General features: G+C 34.5%; 1 protein-coding gene across 6 annotated transcripts in view; it reads right to left on the minus strand.

The window, feature by feature from the left end:
• Positions 1-1,493: 1,493 nt before the first annotated feature.
• LOC143237663 (uncharacterized) overlaps positions 1,494-19,769 on the minus strand; it is a 125,447-nt gene continuing 107,171 nt past the window's right edge. For all 6 annotated transcript variants that reach the window (XM_076477161.1, XM_076477162.1, XM_076477160.1 and 3 more), the window contains 2 exons: positions 19,453-19,578; positions 1,494-4,086 (listed from right to left, as the gene is read on the minus strand). In XM_076477161.1, coding sequence (XP_076333276.1) covers positions 2,771-4,086; positions 19,453-19,578 — 1,442 coding nt within the window. In that variant the 3' untranslated portion in view covers positions 1,494-2,770. The remainder of the gene's footprint in view (positions 4,087-19,452; positions 19,579-19,769) is intronic.

The raw sequence follows: 19,769 nt of genomic DNA on the forward strand, positions 1-19,769 counted from the left end.
CAGTTAAATACAAATTCCTATTCACCTTTGGTGAAGAATTGATAATGCTGTCAATAACAGAAGAGTGTTAAGAATCCCTTGTTGATATAGGTCTCAAAATAATTGGGTGTAGAAATACTGCTAATGATATTTCAACTTAGTTAATTAGCATGAGAGAGAATAAAAAATGCAGACTTGTTTACAAATTAGTTGAATGAATCAACTGACATTTCTGATAATGCAATTCTTATTTTTTGTTATTAATCATAAAATGTTTACATTCATAAAACCCTACTGTGTTGTAAAGAACTGCAAAAAATCCTACAAGTGCAAAATATTCTAAGTTTTGAAGGGACATGGGATTTAGGACATTTAGGTTGGTATCTGACAGATAGAGCAGCTACAATTACTAGTAAACATTTCAATGTTATAACGACTTTAAAAAATTGCTTTAGGTGCTCAAGAAAATTGTAAATTTATGTGAAAGCAAATGGACTAAGGTCTGACAACATTTCTGTTATGTCCAAAGAAGTTAGAGCTAACTATCATCATTTACTCTTGCATGCTGTATGTTGTAATTATTGCTTGATAAAGTGCTAAATAACAACATGTTGTAAATAGTAAGTCTCATTTGGTAGAACACCTTCATGATTTTAAAGGGTTACTAAACTTCCATTCTTGGCAAATATATTCTATCTCTTAAATAAACTTAGGCTTTCTATGCAGGAAAATACTTCACGTGTGTTTCCCATCTAACACAGTGATCCACAAAAAGGAAATCACTGGTCTATGATCCACTTCCATACTGGAAACTGATACGTTGCTGTCTCAATCACAAGAAGACAAACTATCTGAATTATCACATAATGAAAGCCTGAAGTTGTAAATTCATACAATGGCCCTTTCTGGTTTCTGGATTGAAGTAAATGTAAAATGCTTGGAACTCAATGATCTTGCACTGAAAGCATTTCTTTCATTTCTCTCCACATAACTCTGTAAAACTTGATAATTAACAGTGACTGCCATAAAAAAAAATCTCACAATAGGTTGAACATTGAAAAGATATGAGTATCCTTATCAGATATTTCTCCACATATTGGAGTTTATGTCTATAAAGCAGGCATAAACCTCTCATTAAAAGCTTAGAAGGTGAACCCATCAGATTTTTATCTTATTTTGCAAACCAAATATATTCTCCTATCTTTATTTGATAAAGTTTATGAAACAGATGATAAAACTCCCCCAAAGAAATAAGTGATGCCAATAGTCTGGAAGCATTTTTGTTATTAACTGGCCTTCAAAATCACTTACTATTTATGGAGATGCATTCAATTAATTAAAAGTATTTTTGTTTTAATTTGCTTATAATATTTATGTAGAGTATAGTTAACAAAAGCTTTTATTGTTTTTGTTTTCTTTTTATCATTAGTTTAATGTTATTAAGTCAAACAATGACTGAATTGAGTAATGGATTTGTTTTTCATTTATTCTACTGAAATAAGAACTACACACAGTTTTAAAAAAGATTCATCCTTTTAGATGTTGTCCTTTAATTGAGCGCCAGTTAAATTTCAGCATAAATTCTTACAAGCAACATATGTTTTCAAAGGATAATAAAAACATTTACAATTCTGTATTTGTTTTCCCTTTTTTGATGTGCATGTTTTTGAATGTGTTTTGCCTCTGAAAAGGAAAAACCATAATTAAATAACATTTTCTGTTGATTATTTAGTTTTATAATATGAGCATGCTTTTTTCCATTCAGAAAAAAATTTGGCACTGAGATAAAATGCGACACTGGCATATTTGTTCCACCACTAAGTAGGCCATTCAATGCTAGTTGATACCAGTGACAGTGCTTCTATTGTTGCAGTTTGAATTTGTCTTAACAGGTTACCACATCTTAGGCATCCATGGAGCCTTGTCTATGGTACCAAAAAAAAGGTTGAGAAATACTGCTCTAAACTTGTGTATAGAAGCACATTATACTACTACTGCTCTAAGCAATATTATCAGTAGTAAAATTATGTTTCATTCCCACTAACTAAAAAAAAAAAAAACCCACAATTGCTTTCTCTCTTTGTAAATAAAATTTTATAAATAATTTAAGTCACATAGATTCCAGTCATTTTTCTTTTTTGTATAACTTTGCAGCATTACAGTTCCATTATCCTTCTAAAGTAATTACCAGTCAAAACTTTATATTTCTATTAACATAATTATAATTCAAGACCACTACTTTATGCCTACAAGTTATAATTTTGCTTTATTAAAAAAAAAAAGAGTTGTGCCCTTTCTGACTGCCACTCACAGTTCTTGCTATCCAATAATTGTAGTCAATTCAAGAATTTTATCTTACTTCAAAAAATAAAAACTTGCTAAAATTTGTCTGTGTATGATTACCAGTAATAATGTTTGCCTTCCAAAAAACAAAGCAAATCAAAAAAATTAAAAAAACTTATTACCAACAAGAATATTATCTTGTTAGTTACTGTGAACCACAGTCCTTACAAAACATAAATTATTCTGTACATTTTATTAAGTGTTACTCACTATATTGTCTGTTGTCACTTAGTTATCAATCAACATGAAAAGGTTTGCCACTTCAGGCATTTCTGATTTCCTTTGAAAAGATGTACTAATCAATTTCTCAGATAAATAATGTACAGAACCCTGTACAATGAACTGAGCAGTAATGCTGTAAACAAAAGAATCAGGTTTATCATCAATGATATGCAAATGCATAATTTTCTGACCTGGTTGATTTTACATAACTTATACTACATTAAGGTCAGCGATGAACTATGACATCAGGTGCTGACCTGGTTGATTCAAAACTCTGAGGCCGATCTTCCTCAGAAGGATTCATCTCAATAACAGCTTCAGCTCTAAATCGATGAGGATTGTTTAGGAGCTCAATTTCTTCCTCATTAGGGGGTATTACAGCAGTTCTGCAAGGTTTGAACTGATTTCCAGTGACTTCATAATGCTGAGATTCTATTTCTCGGTTTCTTCGGAGATGGGGTGGTAAAGGTGGTGGTGGAGGTGGAGGCAAGGGTGGACTTTCACTATCTCGACTAGATTTCATTATCACATGTCTCAGATCTTGGGACTGCGGCTCATCATGAAATTGGAGTTTTAAATGAGGACTATATTCATGATACCTTGCTATTGATTGTGGACTGTGTTTTTGTAACTTGCATGTCGAGGGTGGTTTGTATCCTTGAATTTGAGGTAATGAATGTATAACATGTTCATGAAAGTGGGGTGTCATGAGTTCTTGAACTTGGTATTGTGAGCATGGAGAGTAAATTTGAGTACAGGATGGTAATTGTGGGATGTTTTCCTGATCTTTAATTGATGAGTGCTGGGCATGTTGATGTACCCATGGCTGGGAGTACTGTTTATATTCTTTATTTAGCCTAGTGGATTGTACAGCATGTTCCCGATTTTGGGATGGTGACCGTGAGGCATGCTTTAGGTTCTGAGGTGGTATGTAAGGGGCATTTTCTTTATTCTTAGGTTGTGCACAAGGTACATATTCTTGTTTCTGAGATTTTGAAAAATGAGTATACTCCTTATTCAGAGATGGTGAAACAGAGTAATACTTTTGATTATGAGGGGGTGTGCATGGGGCTCGTTCTATATTTCTAGATTGTGTGAATGGGGTGTATTCTTGTGTACGTGTAATAACTTCTTCAACATTCAATGATGGTTGTGACAACATACGTTTTTGATGCTGAGAGAGAGTTTGACCACCATTTGGTTGTTGTTTACAGCAATATTGGTCCATTTCAATGTTTTCAGATTCAATGTCTTCTTGGGAAACCTCTGCTGCTTTTCTTCTTGCACCAATTTGAGCTGCTTGAGCTGCCAATGTAGCTTCCAAACCTCGATCTAGTGTGTTTACTATATGGTCTAGTGCTACTTCAACAGATGCTTCCTTGGACCGCCTGAGTCGATACTCACGATTTCTTTCTCTGCGTTCCTTGATCTTGCCATAGCATGAGATGGAAATGGATGCACACATCCCCACAACTAAGGCAAAAAACACTACTAGGATAATGATCATGTGTTCTGACTTCAATACAACAGCAGGCAAGGAACCTGGAAAAGAAATAAATTTCTTTCTAAATACATTTTGAAATATTTAAAGTGAGTTATATATTTTTGTTTGTATAATGGTGTTATCAGTTACCTTCTTAAATAAACATGAGGAAAAATTCTATTATAATAGAAAGTAGTTTGTATGTATATACAAGAATATATATTTATTAAAGAGTTTAATGTTTTCTCCATATCATCAGTCATTAGAATTCTTAAAATAATTGTTAATAAATACTTCAAGACATCAGAAATTACATACTAAACTGAATCTTACATATAAGTAAAACACATACTAGCATGTTCAGAATAAAACACATTGGCAACATGGTGCCTTTGAAAGACTAACTCATCTTATATTACCATAAGCTCTTATATTCAACAATTCAAAGGCAAACTAGCCATTAAATTATTAGAAAGTAGAATAATAGAAAAACTGCTGATATCTAAATGGGATAGTTTACTAACACAGCTTCTATCCACAATCCATTCTGAAATACCATGATCAAGCAATTATAACATTTTTTCTACACAATTCATATGTAATTTTAGTTATAATTGTTGATGCTATTATTAATAATATTGTAATAACAAATGCATTTCTTATCAGTCAAAACTTCACTTCCAAAACATTATATACTTTAATTTCTATACAGCATTTAAATGCTACTGTAAAAATACCTGTTATAATATAACAGTAAGTTAGTAACTTCTATGCAGAGATGCATTAAAGAAAGTTTTACAGTCTAAATAGTGTTATGTTGAACATTTGCAATAAACTGAATTCAATGATGAATTTTGTAGGTTGGTCAGTGGACAAGTCTTGTGAAGAAATTGTTAACAAGATACTGTACTAAGATAGTGTTTGCTGTCTCACTTGAAACCAGTTTTCCTAATGTTGCTTTAAGGAGTTTGAATGCATAAGAATTATTTGCTAATATTTAAACTGTATTTTGTCTGAAGAGAAAAGTGCACAGTTTTAATGATAAGAAAAGATTTGTTGTTGTTTTTTCATTACTTTCCTACTGGCCTAAATTACACACTGCAACTGTGCTTATATAGGAACTATGTCTATTTAAAAAATCAAGAATTTCTTTTTAATGATCAAGTTAACATTATGATTTAAACAAAAAAAAGTACATTACATTTACTTACTGGTACCTTAAGTGAACAAAATAATCTTCTAACCATAAAACACCTCAGACCATCAATTTCTCTAAAACAAAACAATGTTCTTGTTTTGTGTAAAGAATCATGTTTAATTATTAGATTGTCAGGGAAGTTCTATGTTCTGGTTTCAAAATAATTGTCTCATGTAGTAGAACTCATTTCTGGGGCTAGAGACAGACCTTACATGTGATTTCTCCCAGTCCCTATTTCTTTCATTGTTGGCAATGGCAATGATTTTGCTTTTGCTTTATGGCATTGTTAAAGATTCATGTTATGATGATGAAAAAATAATTTTTATTACTTCTGCATTTGATGTAGAGCAATATCCACTATTGGATATAAGAGGGCCATCAGATTTAACCTTTTTGACCTGCTAGGACACTTGGGTTAATACACATATACCGTGTTTCTCCGAAAATAAGACAGGGCTTATATTAATTTTCACTTCAAAATATGACACTAGGGCTTATTTTTGGGGGATGTCTTATTTTGATATATTAAAAAAATGAAGTTACAAAGTAAAACTATTAAACTAACCATTTAAAAGAAACTATTATTAAACTATTAAACTAACTGATTAATACTTAAACAAACTAATTAACTAACTATTAAACTAATTAATAAATTATTTTTTTTTTATTTCTTTCCTCTTCCTGCCACTCTTAACTAGGGCTTATTTTAAGGGTAGGGCTTATATTAAAACTATCCCCAAAAATCACACTAGGTCTTATTTTATGGGAGAAACATGGTAGTAACAATAAAGTCATGGGATAAGCTGTTGATAATTCTTTGATGAAAAATATAGTGCAAGAACATTAAATAATTATTTACTTATTGAGAGGGCAACAAATGATCTGTTGCCTGAAACTATCAGGTAATAATTATTTTACTCTACTTCTTCTTTTGTTTTCAGTTTCTCTAAAATCTGATTAATTAGCACTGTCAAAGTATATTTAGCCTACATGTAAATCTTAAAGTTTAACTTTTCATCAAAGATTTGATCTGATTTTAAGAAATGACAATAAATCAATAACATTTACAAATTGTTTCATTTACAAAATACAACAGCCCATTATCACTTGATCATATTCACAGACTATAAAGTATGCATCTATCAAACTTCAGTACAAAACATCCCAATAATTCTGTCAAAATTTCTGGCATTACTTGTAAATTAGACCTAAATCAATCAGCATGTTTTTAATGTGCTGAAAATAAATATAAGCTATGTTTGGTAACTTCACTAAGTATTGAGATACACGATAAAAAAACCAATGTGGCAAGACTTATGGACAATAAAAGCAATCTTTATTTAGACACAACAAAAAAAGATTGTGTGTCTTTGCATATGATTACCTCATCAGTTTGAGAGGTAGAAAGCTAAATTGATTATAATGAAAACAATGTAGAAATGAACCAAGGAAGCATGCCTCAGTTGAACAGGTAAACTTGGTGCATTTGTCCTTTTGACAGCATCACCTCATGGTCTTTATTCTCTCACAGCTTTGGATGGTTGTTTATTTTATATAGCATCAGTTCAATTTTAAAACTCAATAAAATTTAATCTCACACCATAGCAAAGGAACATGTTAACTTTCCTTTGTTCCTCATAACACTACATGAACAACACAATCCTTTAACAATGAATCACTTAATCACAGTAAGATAAATTAAATTAAATTTAAATACATTTAGCTCTAATCTTTTGACTTCTCTAAAATAAACCTTTAAAATAAATAGTAATTGTAATTGAAGATTGAAGTACAGCCTATTATAATAAAACCTTTCAACTGGATTTATTATATACCATTAGTTGCATTTTGGTACACATTGTCAATGTTTTTATTACTGGGTATTTTGTATTTATAAGTGTGTACCAAAATGCAACTAATGGTATATAATAATACTTTAACAATGACTACTTATCTCATTTAAAAGGAAGTGGCCTAGTAGACTATACAAAAAAACTAACCAAAACAAAATCATAACCATTTATAGAATGAAATAAAAACACAATGCAGAAAAAAAATCAAACTCTTTATACTGATTAAAATATAATCAGCAAAACACTAAAAGAAAACTCTTCATGATAAACACATTAACATAAGCCATTTTATAATAAATGACAAAACGAAACAATCTTAAAACCCTTACACAATGTAAAAGCAAACCAAAAAATATTTGCATCAGAACATTCTACCTACATATATACACAGAATAACATGACCAAAATAGTACAGACAAAAAAAGAATGCAACTTACTAAATTAAGCCTTAAGATTATTTTTATTTTAAAATTCCATTGTAATTTTTCATTTGTAGAGGTGAAGTCAAAATGGAAATTGTCTGTAATGACAGCCCTCAAAAGTATTAGAGGTATCCCATATATCAGACAGAATCCAAATGCAGATAAAAAAACTAGTTAACAGTTGTGGAAAAATCAAATGAGGGTGTGAATTTGAATGTTTAAGGCAGTTACCTTTAAAAGTTATTTTAATATTAAAAATAGAAAGAAAGTAATAATAAGACCACACTAAAAATATTTCTATTAAAAGTTCCTTCCAACCTTCAGACTTAAAATTTCTAATTGTTCCTCAAGTAGAAGAATAACAATACAACCACCTTAAAACTTCTACAGTAGATTGCTCCTAACCCTTGTCTAAAAGGACGATAGAAGTACTAAATAAAGTATAAAGGATCTTAAAATGAACTACATACTCTACCTTCCCTTTTGTGTAGTTCATATTTCTCTTATAAAATTATTCAAGTATAGCATGGGACAGCTGGGACCAGACCAGCTACTTGAGATTAGTCTTTCCAGTTTCTACTATACTGAATAAATTTTAATATTAGTATTCACTAATTAGAAGTAGTTAACTACCTCTGCTGTCAAAAAATGTATTTTCCTAATTGAAAATTTGTTCATTAAAGTTTTTCATATTTATTATAAAACAGTGCAAGAAATATTCTCAATTACAAGTATTTACAATCATAATTTTCTAATTTATTTATGAATAGTATAACATTATCCATAAAAACATTACTACTGTTACAAACAGTTAATAATCTTTTTGTCATTTTATGATACCTTCAAGCATCATAAGTGGCACTACATTACTGGGGTGGGTAGACAAAGAATGGGAAAATTGAAAGCCATTTTGTTATCAGACACAGTCAGTTGTATTTTACTATTTCCTAACTTAATATTCAAATCTAAATAGTTAGCACACAGCTGATTGGTACAACTTTTTACCGTTATAAGTTCTTACGGAAAAATTAAAATAGAAGAAAGTTCTGATTATTTATAGCAATTAAACTGTCCATTTAATGAAAGGTATATGAATATGATTTAGCACATGAAACCTGTTTCATGAATGAGTTTTCATAAAAAAAAATACAAATTAGTCATAATTGAAAAAAAGTTTGCTGCCATTGGAATTCCCACTGTTTGTTTATATACTTGACGAATTGAATATCTCCAATATTTTTGGGTGCTATCATTACGGACAATTTCCTTTATGACTTTAAGTCATCATAAAAAAATGAATGGAATTTTAAAATAAAGACTTAATTTATATTAAACATTATTGTTTTACAGTCCTAATTTTAATAACCTATTGACAACTATGTAATCCATATAATGATAGTTTTTAAACTATTTTCTTTACTATACACATATATATGATATAATTGATTGATTGATTTAGTGTTTTTTGGCACAAAGCAGCTAGGCTATCTACACCAAACGTCCAGTAAAAAGGTAAAAATAAATTAAATGTAGGAAAATACATTAAAGGGAATGAAGGTAAAACAAAACATCATTGAAAAACAGAAAAAGCACAAAACCAATGTTGAAACCTAGTCAACAATGTTAAGAGAGAAAGCAGAGTAAGAGAAGTTGTAAAAAACTTTCTCTAACAAAATGGTAATGATCATAACCCACCAGGAAGACTAACAGGTAAGTTCAAGAACCACTGTCAGTCACCTGAAGTTGGCCTTTCCAGTCCTGGTTCCAGATTATGTTGTCATAACAGCCATTATCAAAAGATAAAATAAGAAAAGTATTAAAAGACATATAGCAAAATCATGATAAAAATTAGCCAAATGTCCTGTAAAAAGGTAAAGTAAATGTAGTAAAATTTGTAAAAGAAACAAAGGTAAAAACAAAACAGCAATTAAAACATAAAATGGCATAAAACCAATTTTGACATCCAGTCTACAAAGTTGTAAAGGACTTCCGTAGCAGAATGGTAATGATCATAACCCACCAGGAAGACTAACAGGTAAGCACCAGAATCACCGTCAGTCACCTGAAGTTGGTCTTTCCAGTCCTGGTTCCGGGTTATGTGTCATTATGGCCAGTACTAAAAGGTAAAGTAATAAAAGTGTTAAATGGCATGCAGCAAAAGTGTAATAGCAAGCCAGAACGACTAATGATTGGGTAGTTCAAACGGATAGTTCAAACAGCAGCGTTAGTCAACTGAAGTTGGCCTTTCCAGTCCTGGTGTCGAGGTATTTTATGTTCTGGCCATTTTACAATATCAAATTGAACTAGAGAGATTGAGACTGAAAAGGGAACCACAATTAAAAAGGAGTAATGAATAAATATCAAACACTTAAATGAGATTAAAAAGATTAATGGCCATTAAAAAACTAAAAACTTTATCAAGGTGGACAGTTTCACCATCACCAATAACACTGTCCAATGTTACAGACAAACCCTGGGACAGAACATGTTTAAAATAGTGCCGTCGTTGAGAGTAGTAGCGATGGCAGGAAAGTAAAATGTGGCTTACAGTGATTTCAGTGTCACACAAACTACACATTGTTGCATCAGTTCCAGATAAAAGAAAACGATGAGTTAAAAAACTGTGACCAATGTGTAGTCTAGTTAAAACAACTTCCTCCTTCCGAACCTTACGGAAGCTAGATGGCCAAAGCCCAATATAGGGTTTTATTTGAAAAAGCTTGTTGTCATGTTGCTCACTCCAAGTGGACTGCCAGCTGGCACGGAGCCAAGCCTTTAATACAGGACCATAGTCCATGTACAGAATAGGCACAATGGTGATAGTGCCAGAGCAGATAGATTTAGCTGCCATGTCTGCAAGCGCATTGCTGCGAATACCAACATGGCCTGGTATCCAGAAAAACTGGATAGAAGTAGATGTTAATGAGAAATGGGCCAGTCGGTTTTAAATATCAGCAAGAACAGGGTGTGAGCCAATGTGAAGTGATTCCAAGGCCAACAGTGAACTAAGGGAGTCAGTATAAATAGTGCAGTCGGAGTACTGCTCAGCTTCAATATGATCCAGGGCAAGAGATATGGCGTACAGTTCAGCAGTGAACACAGAAACTGTAGAGGGGATTCTGCATGCAACCACAGAACTGCAACAAACCATGGCACAGCCCACAGAGTCACCTGATTTTGAACCATCCGTATAAATTGGAATAGAAAGGTTGTTTGAAAGATGTTCAGTAAATAAAAGATGGTACTTCCAATCGGGAGTATGCCTTTTTCAGATGACTGAAAGAAAGGTCACATTTGGGGGCTGTAATAAGCTATGGTGGGATGGGCTGACCAGTGGATTCTGCAATGTTATCCAAGAACAGACCCAATTCATCCAATTGCGACTGGATGCAAAGGCCAAAAGGAGCAATAGCAGATCGTCTGTTTTGAAAAAGTAAGACCAACTGAGGAAGGAAAACACATCCCCAAGTGGAATGCTTTGGTAAGGAGCGAAGTTTTGAAGAATACAGTAAAGACAGTTGCAAACGGCAAAGGTGCAGAGAAGGTACATGAGATTCCACATATAAGCTCTGAACTGGGGAGGTGCGGAAAGCCCCAGTGCAGAGTCGAAGCCCTTAATGATGAATAGGGTCCAGCATCTTTAAGGCCAAGGGTCTGGCAGAGCTATAGACCATTGATCCATAGTCAAGTTTTGAACGAATAAGAGCACGATATATCTTTAACATAGAACATCGATCCACTCCCCAACTGGCAGTAGAGAGAACATGGAGGATATTCAGTGCTCTTGTGCATTTGACCCGTAGCTGCTTTAAGTGTGGTGTAAAGGTCAGCTTATGGTCAAAGATAAGCCCCAAGAACTTGGTCTCAGGGACCACTGGCAGTGAAACTTCACCGATATGGAGTTCAAGATCAGGGTGGATACCCCATTGTGGACAAAAGTGCATGCAAACGGTTTTAGAGAGAGAAAATTAAAGCTGTCTGCCGTAGTCCACTTCAATACAAGATCGAGGGCAGTTTCTAGTTGCCACTCAATATATCTCATGTTCGACGACTAACACGAGATGTGAAAGTCGTCAACATGGAGCCCGTTTGCAACAGTGAGAGGGAGTTGTTCAGTGATGGCATTTATCTTTATACTGAAAAGTGTGACAATCAAAACACAGCCCTGAGGGACCCCAAGTTCCTGTACAAAAGAATGGGAAAGTGTCAAACCCACACGAACTTGGAATCTCCTGTCCATTAAAAATTTTTAATAAACATGGGTAAATGGCCATGTAACCCATATATATGGAGGTCTCACAAAATGCCATACCTCCATGTTGTGTCATAAGCCTTCTCAATGTCAAAGAATATTGAAACAAGATGTTGGCATTTGAGAAAGGCTTCTCTGATTGATGTTTCAAGTCGAATTAGGTGGTTCATGGTGGAATGCTGTCATCGAAACCCACATTGGGTGGGCGAGAGGAGGTTGTTTGATTCAAGGAACCAAACAAAATGAGCATTAATCATCCTCTCTAAGGTCTTACAGAGACAGCTCGTCAAGGCAATTGGACGGTAGTGTGAAGGAATCTTGGGATCTTTCCCAGGTTTAGAGAAAGGTAAGATAATAGCCTGGTGCCAAGCATCAGGAAAAACATTCTCCTGCCAGATCCGGTTAAAAACAATTAGAAGAATATCAAGAGAAGCAGGAGAGAGATAGCACAGCATGTCATAGTGTACCTCATCAGGTCCAACAGATGTACTGCCAGACTGATGAATGGCCATTTTCAGTTCCACCAGAGTAAGGGACAATTATAGTCAGTACGAAAGGAAAGAGGTGATCGCTCTGCTTGAGTCTTGATGGCCAAGAAGGTGGAGGAACAAGCAGAAGTGCAAAATACCTGGCAAAAGCTTTCACCTAGAGTATTGGTGATGCTCCAGACATCAGCTACCTCTTGGCCAGCAGAGAGTAAGATGGAGAGGGGACAGAATTGTAGTGCTCACTGACCTTTCAAGTCTTGTCCCATATGACCTTGGAACTGGTGGTAGAAGATATGCTAGTTGTGAACTTAATCCAAGATTCCTTCTGGCTTTGACGTCTTACCCACCTAGTATGTGCATGGGCCCGTTGGAAAGCGATGCTGTTCGAAAATGTGGGATATCTACAGAAAGTATCCCAGGCCCGTTTTTGAGCCTTCCATGCCAAGTGGCAAGCAGGATTCCACTATGGACGAGAATATCGTGGAAAACGTGTCGAGGTTTAAGGAATACACTGAGCAGCTGTTTGTATAATACAGTCAGTTACCGCTGCCACACAGTCATCTGTTGATGGTTGATTCACGATGGCAAGATCAAGTTCTGTGAGATCAGTGAAAGTGGACCAGTCTGCCTGATCCAGCTTCTACTGGGGCATGCAGGTAGGGTGGCATTGACCACAGCCAGTCTCTCTCAAAAGTATAGGAAAATGATCACTGCCTAGTGGATTATTGTCAACCATCCATGAAAAATGGGAAAATAATGAAGGGGAGCAAACCAAGAGATCAATAGCCATAAAGGACTGACTAGGTGTGTGGAAATAAGTGGAAGAACCAGTATTGAAAAGAGAAAGATTGTGATCAGAGAGCATATGCTCTACAGAGCAACCCCTCCTATCAATAACAGCACTTCTCCAGAGGGGATGATGTCCATTAAAGTCCCCCATGATTAGAAATGGAGATAGCAACTGTTCAACGAGAGCATCAAGGTCTGATTGATCATATGTCTCTCCAGGTGACAGGTAGAGTAAACAAACAGTGATGGTATGACCCAAGGAAACACGGATGGCTATGGCCTCCAAGGGTGTGTTGAGTGACAAAGACAGGGTAAGCACATGCTGATCAACCAATAGTGCCACTCCATGTACTTGTCCATCACACTTCGTCCATCATTTCTGTACAGAGAAAACTGCCAAATGGTGACTGTATCAGCAGGTTTTAGAAATGTTTCTTGTAAGGAAAGACATACAGGATGGTAGGAAGCAATCAGTGTTTTGATATCATCCAGATTAGAATGTAAACCTCGACAGTTTCATTGTATCAAGGTGGCCATTTTTAATGACGGGTAGGCGAAGTGGCTGGAGAACCCTTCTGTTTACGACCTCGTCTTTATTCCTTACTGTCCTTATTCGGACGTCTATCGACCTCCATGGATCCTGCCCTGGGTCAATTGGACAGGTCTTTGTTGTTTAAAGGTGATTCCAGTGACTGAGTATGCAAACGAACGATTGTTTTGCATCGTGGGGTTGGAGAAAAAGATGTATCAGAAGAAATGCCTGTATTTGAAACTGAAGGATGTGGATCTTGAAATTTGTTGGACAGTATGGGAGGAACAGAGATGGGTGCAGAAGTCGATTCATCAACCTTTTTAACCATGGAGGTCAAAAGGCTTTTCATCTGTTTTGAAAATGATTCTCTTGGAAGTACAGAGAGATCTGTCTACACTCCCACTGTAGTTGTGGAATGAAGTGCAGGAGCATATGTCCGAGATGGAGTGCTGGACAGCAATTTCTGAGCCTCAGGATAACTAATGTTATGGGTCGTTTTCAAATGCTGCACCTCTTTTTCCTCCAACCATTTTGGGCAAGAATGAAAGTAGGAAGGGTGGGAACCATTGAAGTTGACACAATGTGGGTCCGTGTGACACTCATAGGCATCATGGTCCTTGCCACCACAATGAGCACATGTCAGGGAACCACGACAGGACGTCCTTGAGTGGCCAAACCACTGACATTTGAAACATCAAAGAGGATTTGGAATGTACGGCCGTACCCTGCAAATTAGATAAACTTGATGGTGGCAGGTGCACGTGGTGATGTAAATGTCAAAATGAGGATATTTGTTGGCAGTGTAACTCCGTCTTTCCGAGTGGAGATGCGCCTCACTGCAGAAACTCTTTCAGTGAGAGACCAGCGAGAATCTCTGACTCGGGGATGTTCTTCAAATCCCTCTCAACAATAACTCCTCGTGATGAATTCAAGGTAGCATGAGGGGTAACCTCAATAGGTACATCCCCAAATGCCTTTGAATTCAAGAGGAGTTCACTGTGTTGGGATGTGGATGTTTCAACCAATATGTCTCCAGATCGAAGCTTCTTTACTGACTTTGGAGAGCCAGCAAGTCCCTCTAGTCCCTTCTGAATAAAAAAGGGGAACATTTGCCCTAAAGGTTTTTCTGAAAAAGAATGTAATAAAAGAAAATGGGGTACAGGTGTTACAGATGTTGAAGATTGCTGCTCAGAGTCTTCAAGACGTGGTCGTTTACCTATTGACTGTTTTTTCACTATTTTATTTAAATTTTTTGTTGGAGGATTCAGAGGAAAAAAGGAAAATTTTGGTACCCACTGACCTCACCCACTATGGAGCCCTACAAAGGGATGCTCTACAATGTCATGCAAGGACATTGCAGCAATGCCAGAGTTTCGTGAGCACTATTATCAAACACCAGCATCAGACACAATGTCCACAACACCCGTTGAGAACTTCCAACACTGGTACTTGGTTGACTCTAGCCTAAGTGGACCAGCCAACTGACCCAAGGGGGCCACCCAAAGGCCACCCGTCTGCAGGAGTTCAAGGCCAAAGTGGTGTGTCAGGGTTGGACCTCTCAACCACCAGAATCCTCTCCTCCCCTTCATGGGTCGCCACACATGGCAAACACGTGGGTGGATGTTTAGATCCCAGAGGAGGTAAACTGAAAGAACAGAACCTTCTTTGGGAGGTCCCCTCACCACGTCCAGGAATCCACACCAAGGGGTTATATGATATAATATATATATATAATATATCTATTAATGTAATAACATGATTCACTGGAAAATGGTATTATAGCTTCCTCATCATAGAGCTTCTGAGTGGACACTGATGCAACTATCCAGTGTTGGTGGATATCAAGCTCAACATCTTGCATCTACTTCACCAAACAAGTGAAGAAAAGGTTGGTCATTAGATGGACTATATTTGCCAGTTTCTTCAACATCAGCCAAGCTGGCATCTCCTCATGATAGTCTTCAATTATGCTTGAATTTGGAATTACTCAGCACAAGGAATGGAAATACCACTGGCCAGGTCAATAACAAGATATCCATTAACATCAGAATTCAATTCTTCATACTAAAGTCTAAATTTCTATGTAAGGTGGACTCAACATTTATGGTTATGAATGTGGCCTTGGTAATGATCAAGTGACATGTCTACAGATTTAATGCATCACCTTGCCACTCCTCACTATAAATTACATTTCCAGAGAATCTAAAGACTTCCCAATTCCCAAGCTACTCTGGAATTTGACTCAACGGCTAACTTATGGCCATGCTGCCTTCCATTGGTCTTGCCAGACAAAATGAGTATATGTGTCAAACTCTGACCCAGCTTCAACCTTAACCAACTGTTTGATTTCTCATATAGGTGAAGCATCCCAGTTAGTCTTGGACTCAACAGGTACGAATTCTTGTTGACATCCTTCAGTTGTCCATACTTTCTTAAACTCTCTTTCTTTGTCTTGGTGAGTACTTCTATGTCTACAGTAAGTTATTCTGTCAATAAAAATGTTCCTATAAGCTCTTTTCAAAACAAGATCCAATAGCCAATGACTACTGGTTTTTGTCAATATTTTCATTGTCTTTCTTAAGGAACTTCTTTACATTTACAAATCATTTATTAGTTTTTCAGACAATTTTGAAGTTTTATCATATGAATGTTACTTTCTGCTTTCCCCATAGTGTATGTAAAACCTGCATTTTCATGCCTTAATACATTTTATACTGGGATAATATTCAATAAACCTGTTTGCTTATTTAATATATTCCAAGGTGCCTGACTGGAAATATTCCCATTACAATCAAGTAGAACTCTGGGAACACATATTTGTTATGATATCTAAGTCATTTTTTGTGAATATCATTTATTAGTAATAATTTCATCTTTTCATGAATATTTCAACTTGATCAAGTTAAAATGTTTTCTGTACTACAACATGTGAAACAACAGGAAACCTGTATTCTGATTACATCACATAAAATTGTTTTTCTCTAGCCATAGTTGAGCCTTTGTTACTTTTATCTCTTCCAAGAAAATACCTGCTATACATTTCAGTGTCAAAATTAGAATATTCTCTCATAGTAATATTAGCAAAATCAACAGGTACACAGCATTTTTGAACAATACTTTCCATCTATTTTACCATAGTTAACCTCGTACTCATTAATTCATGAAGGACAAGATTAAATCCTTTGTTTCCATGTCTTTGTTGTGTATTCTTGTGATTTTCAAGGGAAACACAACTCCATTGTAGCTTGTAGTACCAGCACAAATTACCCAGGAAAATAAATGCAAAAATGTAGTAAGTACAGTTTGGTATCTCCATAGTTCTTACCAATCGACTAGATTTGTGAGTGATTCTTTCGAAATGTATAACAAGTTTTACATAAGAAACTTTATTCAGTAGCTATGAAAAAAAAGGTTCATATATATTTTTGTGACTAATATTTTTCAATCACAGCCATCCTAACTGTCAAACATTGAGTGAAAATTCTACAAAACAGTACATGCACTGCATCAATACCACTTGATAACTTAAAAAATAAGGAATAATCACCCCTTCCAGTTTATGATTTAACAGACTGGTTACTATCTTCACAATAACAATCAAGTGGAAATAACACTGTGTAGTTCATATATTTTAGTGAGTGTCATTTGATAGCTTGGAAAGAAAATAGCTCCACTTATTTTCATTCATATTTACTGTCTACAGGTGTCCACTATCTCACTTGCCAGGAAACCAACACTAACTGGTAGAGTTCATCCACCAGTGACATATCGATCCCCTTTAACATATTGAGTGTGGTCTGGGCCAGAACTAGGGACATGTTACTCTGTCTGGTAACAGATTTGGAATCTTGTGGAGACTCTCCAGTTAAACTTGGATTCAATAGGTATGAATTCTTGTTGACATTCTTCAGTTGGCCATGCTTTCTTAAACTCTCTTTCTTTGTCTTGGTAAATACTTCTATGTCTAAAATAAGCTATTCTGTCAGAAAAAAATGTATCTTTCAGCTCTTTTCAAAACAAGGTCCAATACACGTTAACAAAAACAGAAACTTCCCAATAAATCCTGGTATCAAACTTTCTTCATACCTGATTGTGGTGTTTTCAAATAAACTGATTTCCCTACAGTTATCAGATAAATAGATCTGTGAAAAAAAGCAGATTTGGTCAGGAAATAAAAATCATAATCTGTTTTTGATAACTTGATTGAGTTTTAAGGTGCATGAAAAAAAAAAGATTAGGTACATTTATTGGTCAGTGAAAACAATCTTTATTTAAGCAAAACAATAAAAAAAGAATGTAGACAAGTGGATGAATGCCTCTATTGGATCAGTGACTAGCTCATAAGTTCTCCATCCCTCAAGATGAATTTATGTTGGACTTGTCACAATGAAAACCAAATAGAATGGAATCATGACAGCATGTCTACCGTGCCTCCTCATGATCTTTGTTCTTTCATAGCATTTGTCACTTATAGCATTTAGACATTGTCAGTTCAACCAGCAAAGAATATTACAATTACTAATCATTTCACAACCTGGATGCTATATGCTACTGCAATATCCTCTCAAGCAGAATAGACATTATCTATACCATACAGAGCAAAAAACGACAAAGCAACTAGACGAAAACCTGAATGATTTTTTTAACCTCATATTTTACTAAAACTGCAAACACAACTGACAAGAAATATTGCTAAAACAAGTAGAAAATATATAATATATTTGCATAACTCAAGTATAGTAACTTAATTTCCAATATGTACTGGAAGTGTGCCACACGTTTTTTCACTTTCATGCTAAGATATAATTTATTATGGTACAAACATTCTCATTTTTTTACATACTCTTCATGTGACCCAGCAATTCCTTTTAAGTCAGGTACCTAAAGGTTATTGTTTTTTTCAGTGATGCAGGTTGTGACCTAAAGTTGGTATTTCCAGTTAGAATGATCTCTTACCTTTAATATTTGATCCAGATAAAACAATATTTAATTTTTACCCAATAATTTATAGCATGTCTCTACTAACAAAACATGCTGATGGTCTTGCATTTTTTTACACAAAGGGCTTAATAGAACTGTCATTTTTATTGAAGCTTTACCTTATTTACGTATAAAAACAACTAAACTAAATTACTTTTACCTGTGACTATGAAATGATGCTACCTTTGCAAAATAAGTTTCCCAAATGGTAAATACATCTGAAGATACATTTATTAAAAACAATCAGAAATTTATGTTTTTTACTTCCTACAGGCTGACAATTAAATCAAAATAAAAGTTGCCTTAACTGGGAGGTCAAGAGTTAACCAATGTCAGTGTCTATATGAAACAAATAAAAAACAATGTAATGGTAAATTTCTGTGTTATTTTAACTTAAAAATGTGTTACTAAAGCCTAGAAAACATACTAAGGTAGATAACTAATTTTTATCAAACTTTTGTCCTGAAATGAAATGGACTGAGTTAAAATAAAAGTAAAGTATTTGTCTTATTTTGATTAAAAACGTTTAAAAGCTTCAAATTCTTTTTCAACAAGAGAAATAGAGTACATATAATAATTATTATAACATAAAAGTAACAGCCGTATTGTTTGCATTATTAAAATTTTAATGCCACACGTGCACACAGATACATATGTCAATTTCAAATCAGAATAGAACATTTTTTGAAGTTTTACAAGGTAAGGATTTAAATTTTGTTACATCATTTCACTTCAAAGACTGTAAATATTGTCAAAACTCTCTTTTACTAATTTGTTAGTGTGCTGTAAACATGTTTGGAGTTGAAAAAATTAAACTAGATGCATAGTTTAGTCTTCAGTTATTAAAATGTAGCAGAGAGAATCTAATACCTCATTTTGAAAAGTTGTAGTATCCCTCATTCTACACTTACCTTCAACACAAATAGCATCTTCTTCATCATAACGATATCTACAATTAAAGTGACCATTACATTTCAAAGACTTGTCTATACAAGTTCCATCATCACAATCAAATTCACTGTCAGGATAACAATGTTCTGCCAAAAAAGAATGGAAATAAGATGTCTTAAAAAGCCATCCATAAAAACATTATTTATAGAAATTATATAAGTAGCATAAAAGAATTAATATTTTACTACATTAAGAGTTATTTTATACTAAAAGTTCCATATTTCTATAAAACTAAAGAGTACAGAAAATCAAAATTATATTTCAGAAATATGGATGA

This window comes from Tachypleus tridentatus, chromosome 13 (assembly GCF_004210375.1).
Source record: "Tachypleus tridentatus isolate NWPU-2018 chromosome 13, ASM421037v1, whole genome shotgun sequence".
Classification (NCBI taxonomy): Eukaryota; Metazoa; Arthropoda; class Merostomata; order Xiphosura; family Limulidae; genus Tachypleus; species Tachypleus tridentatus.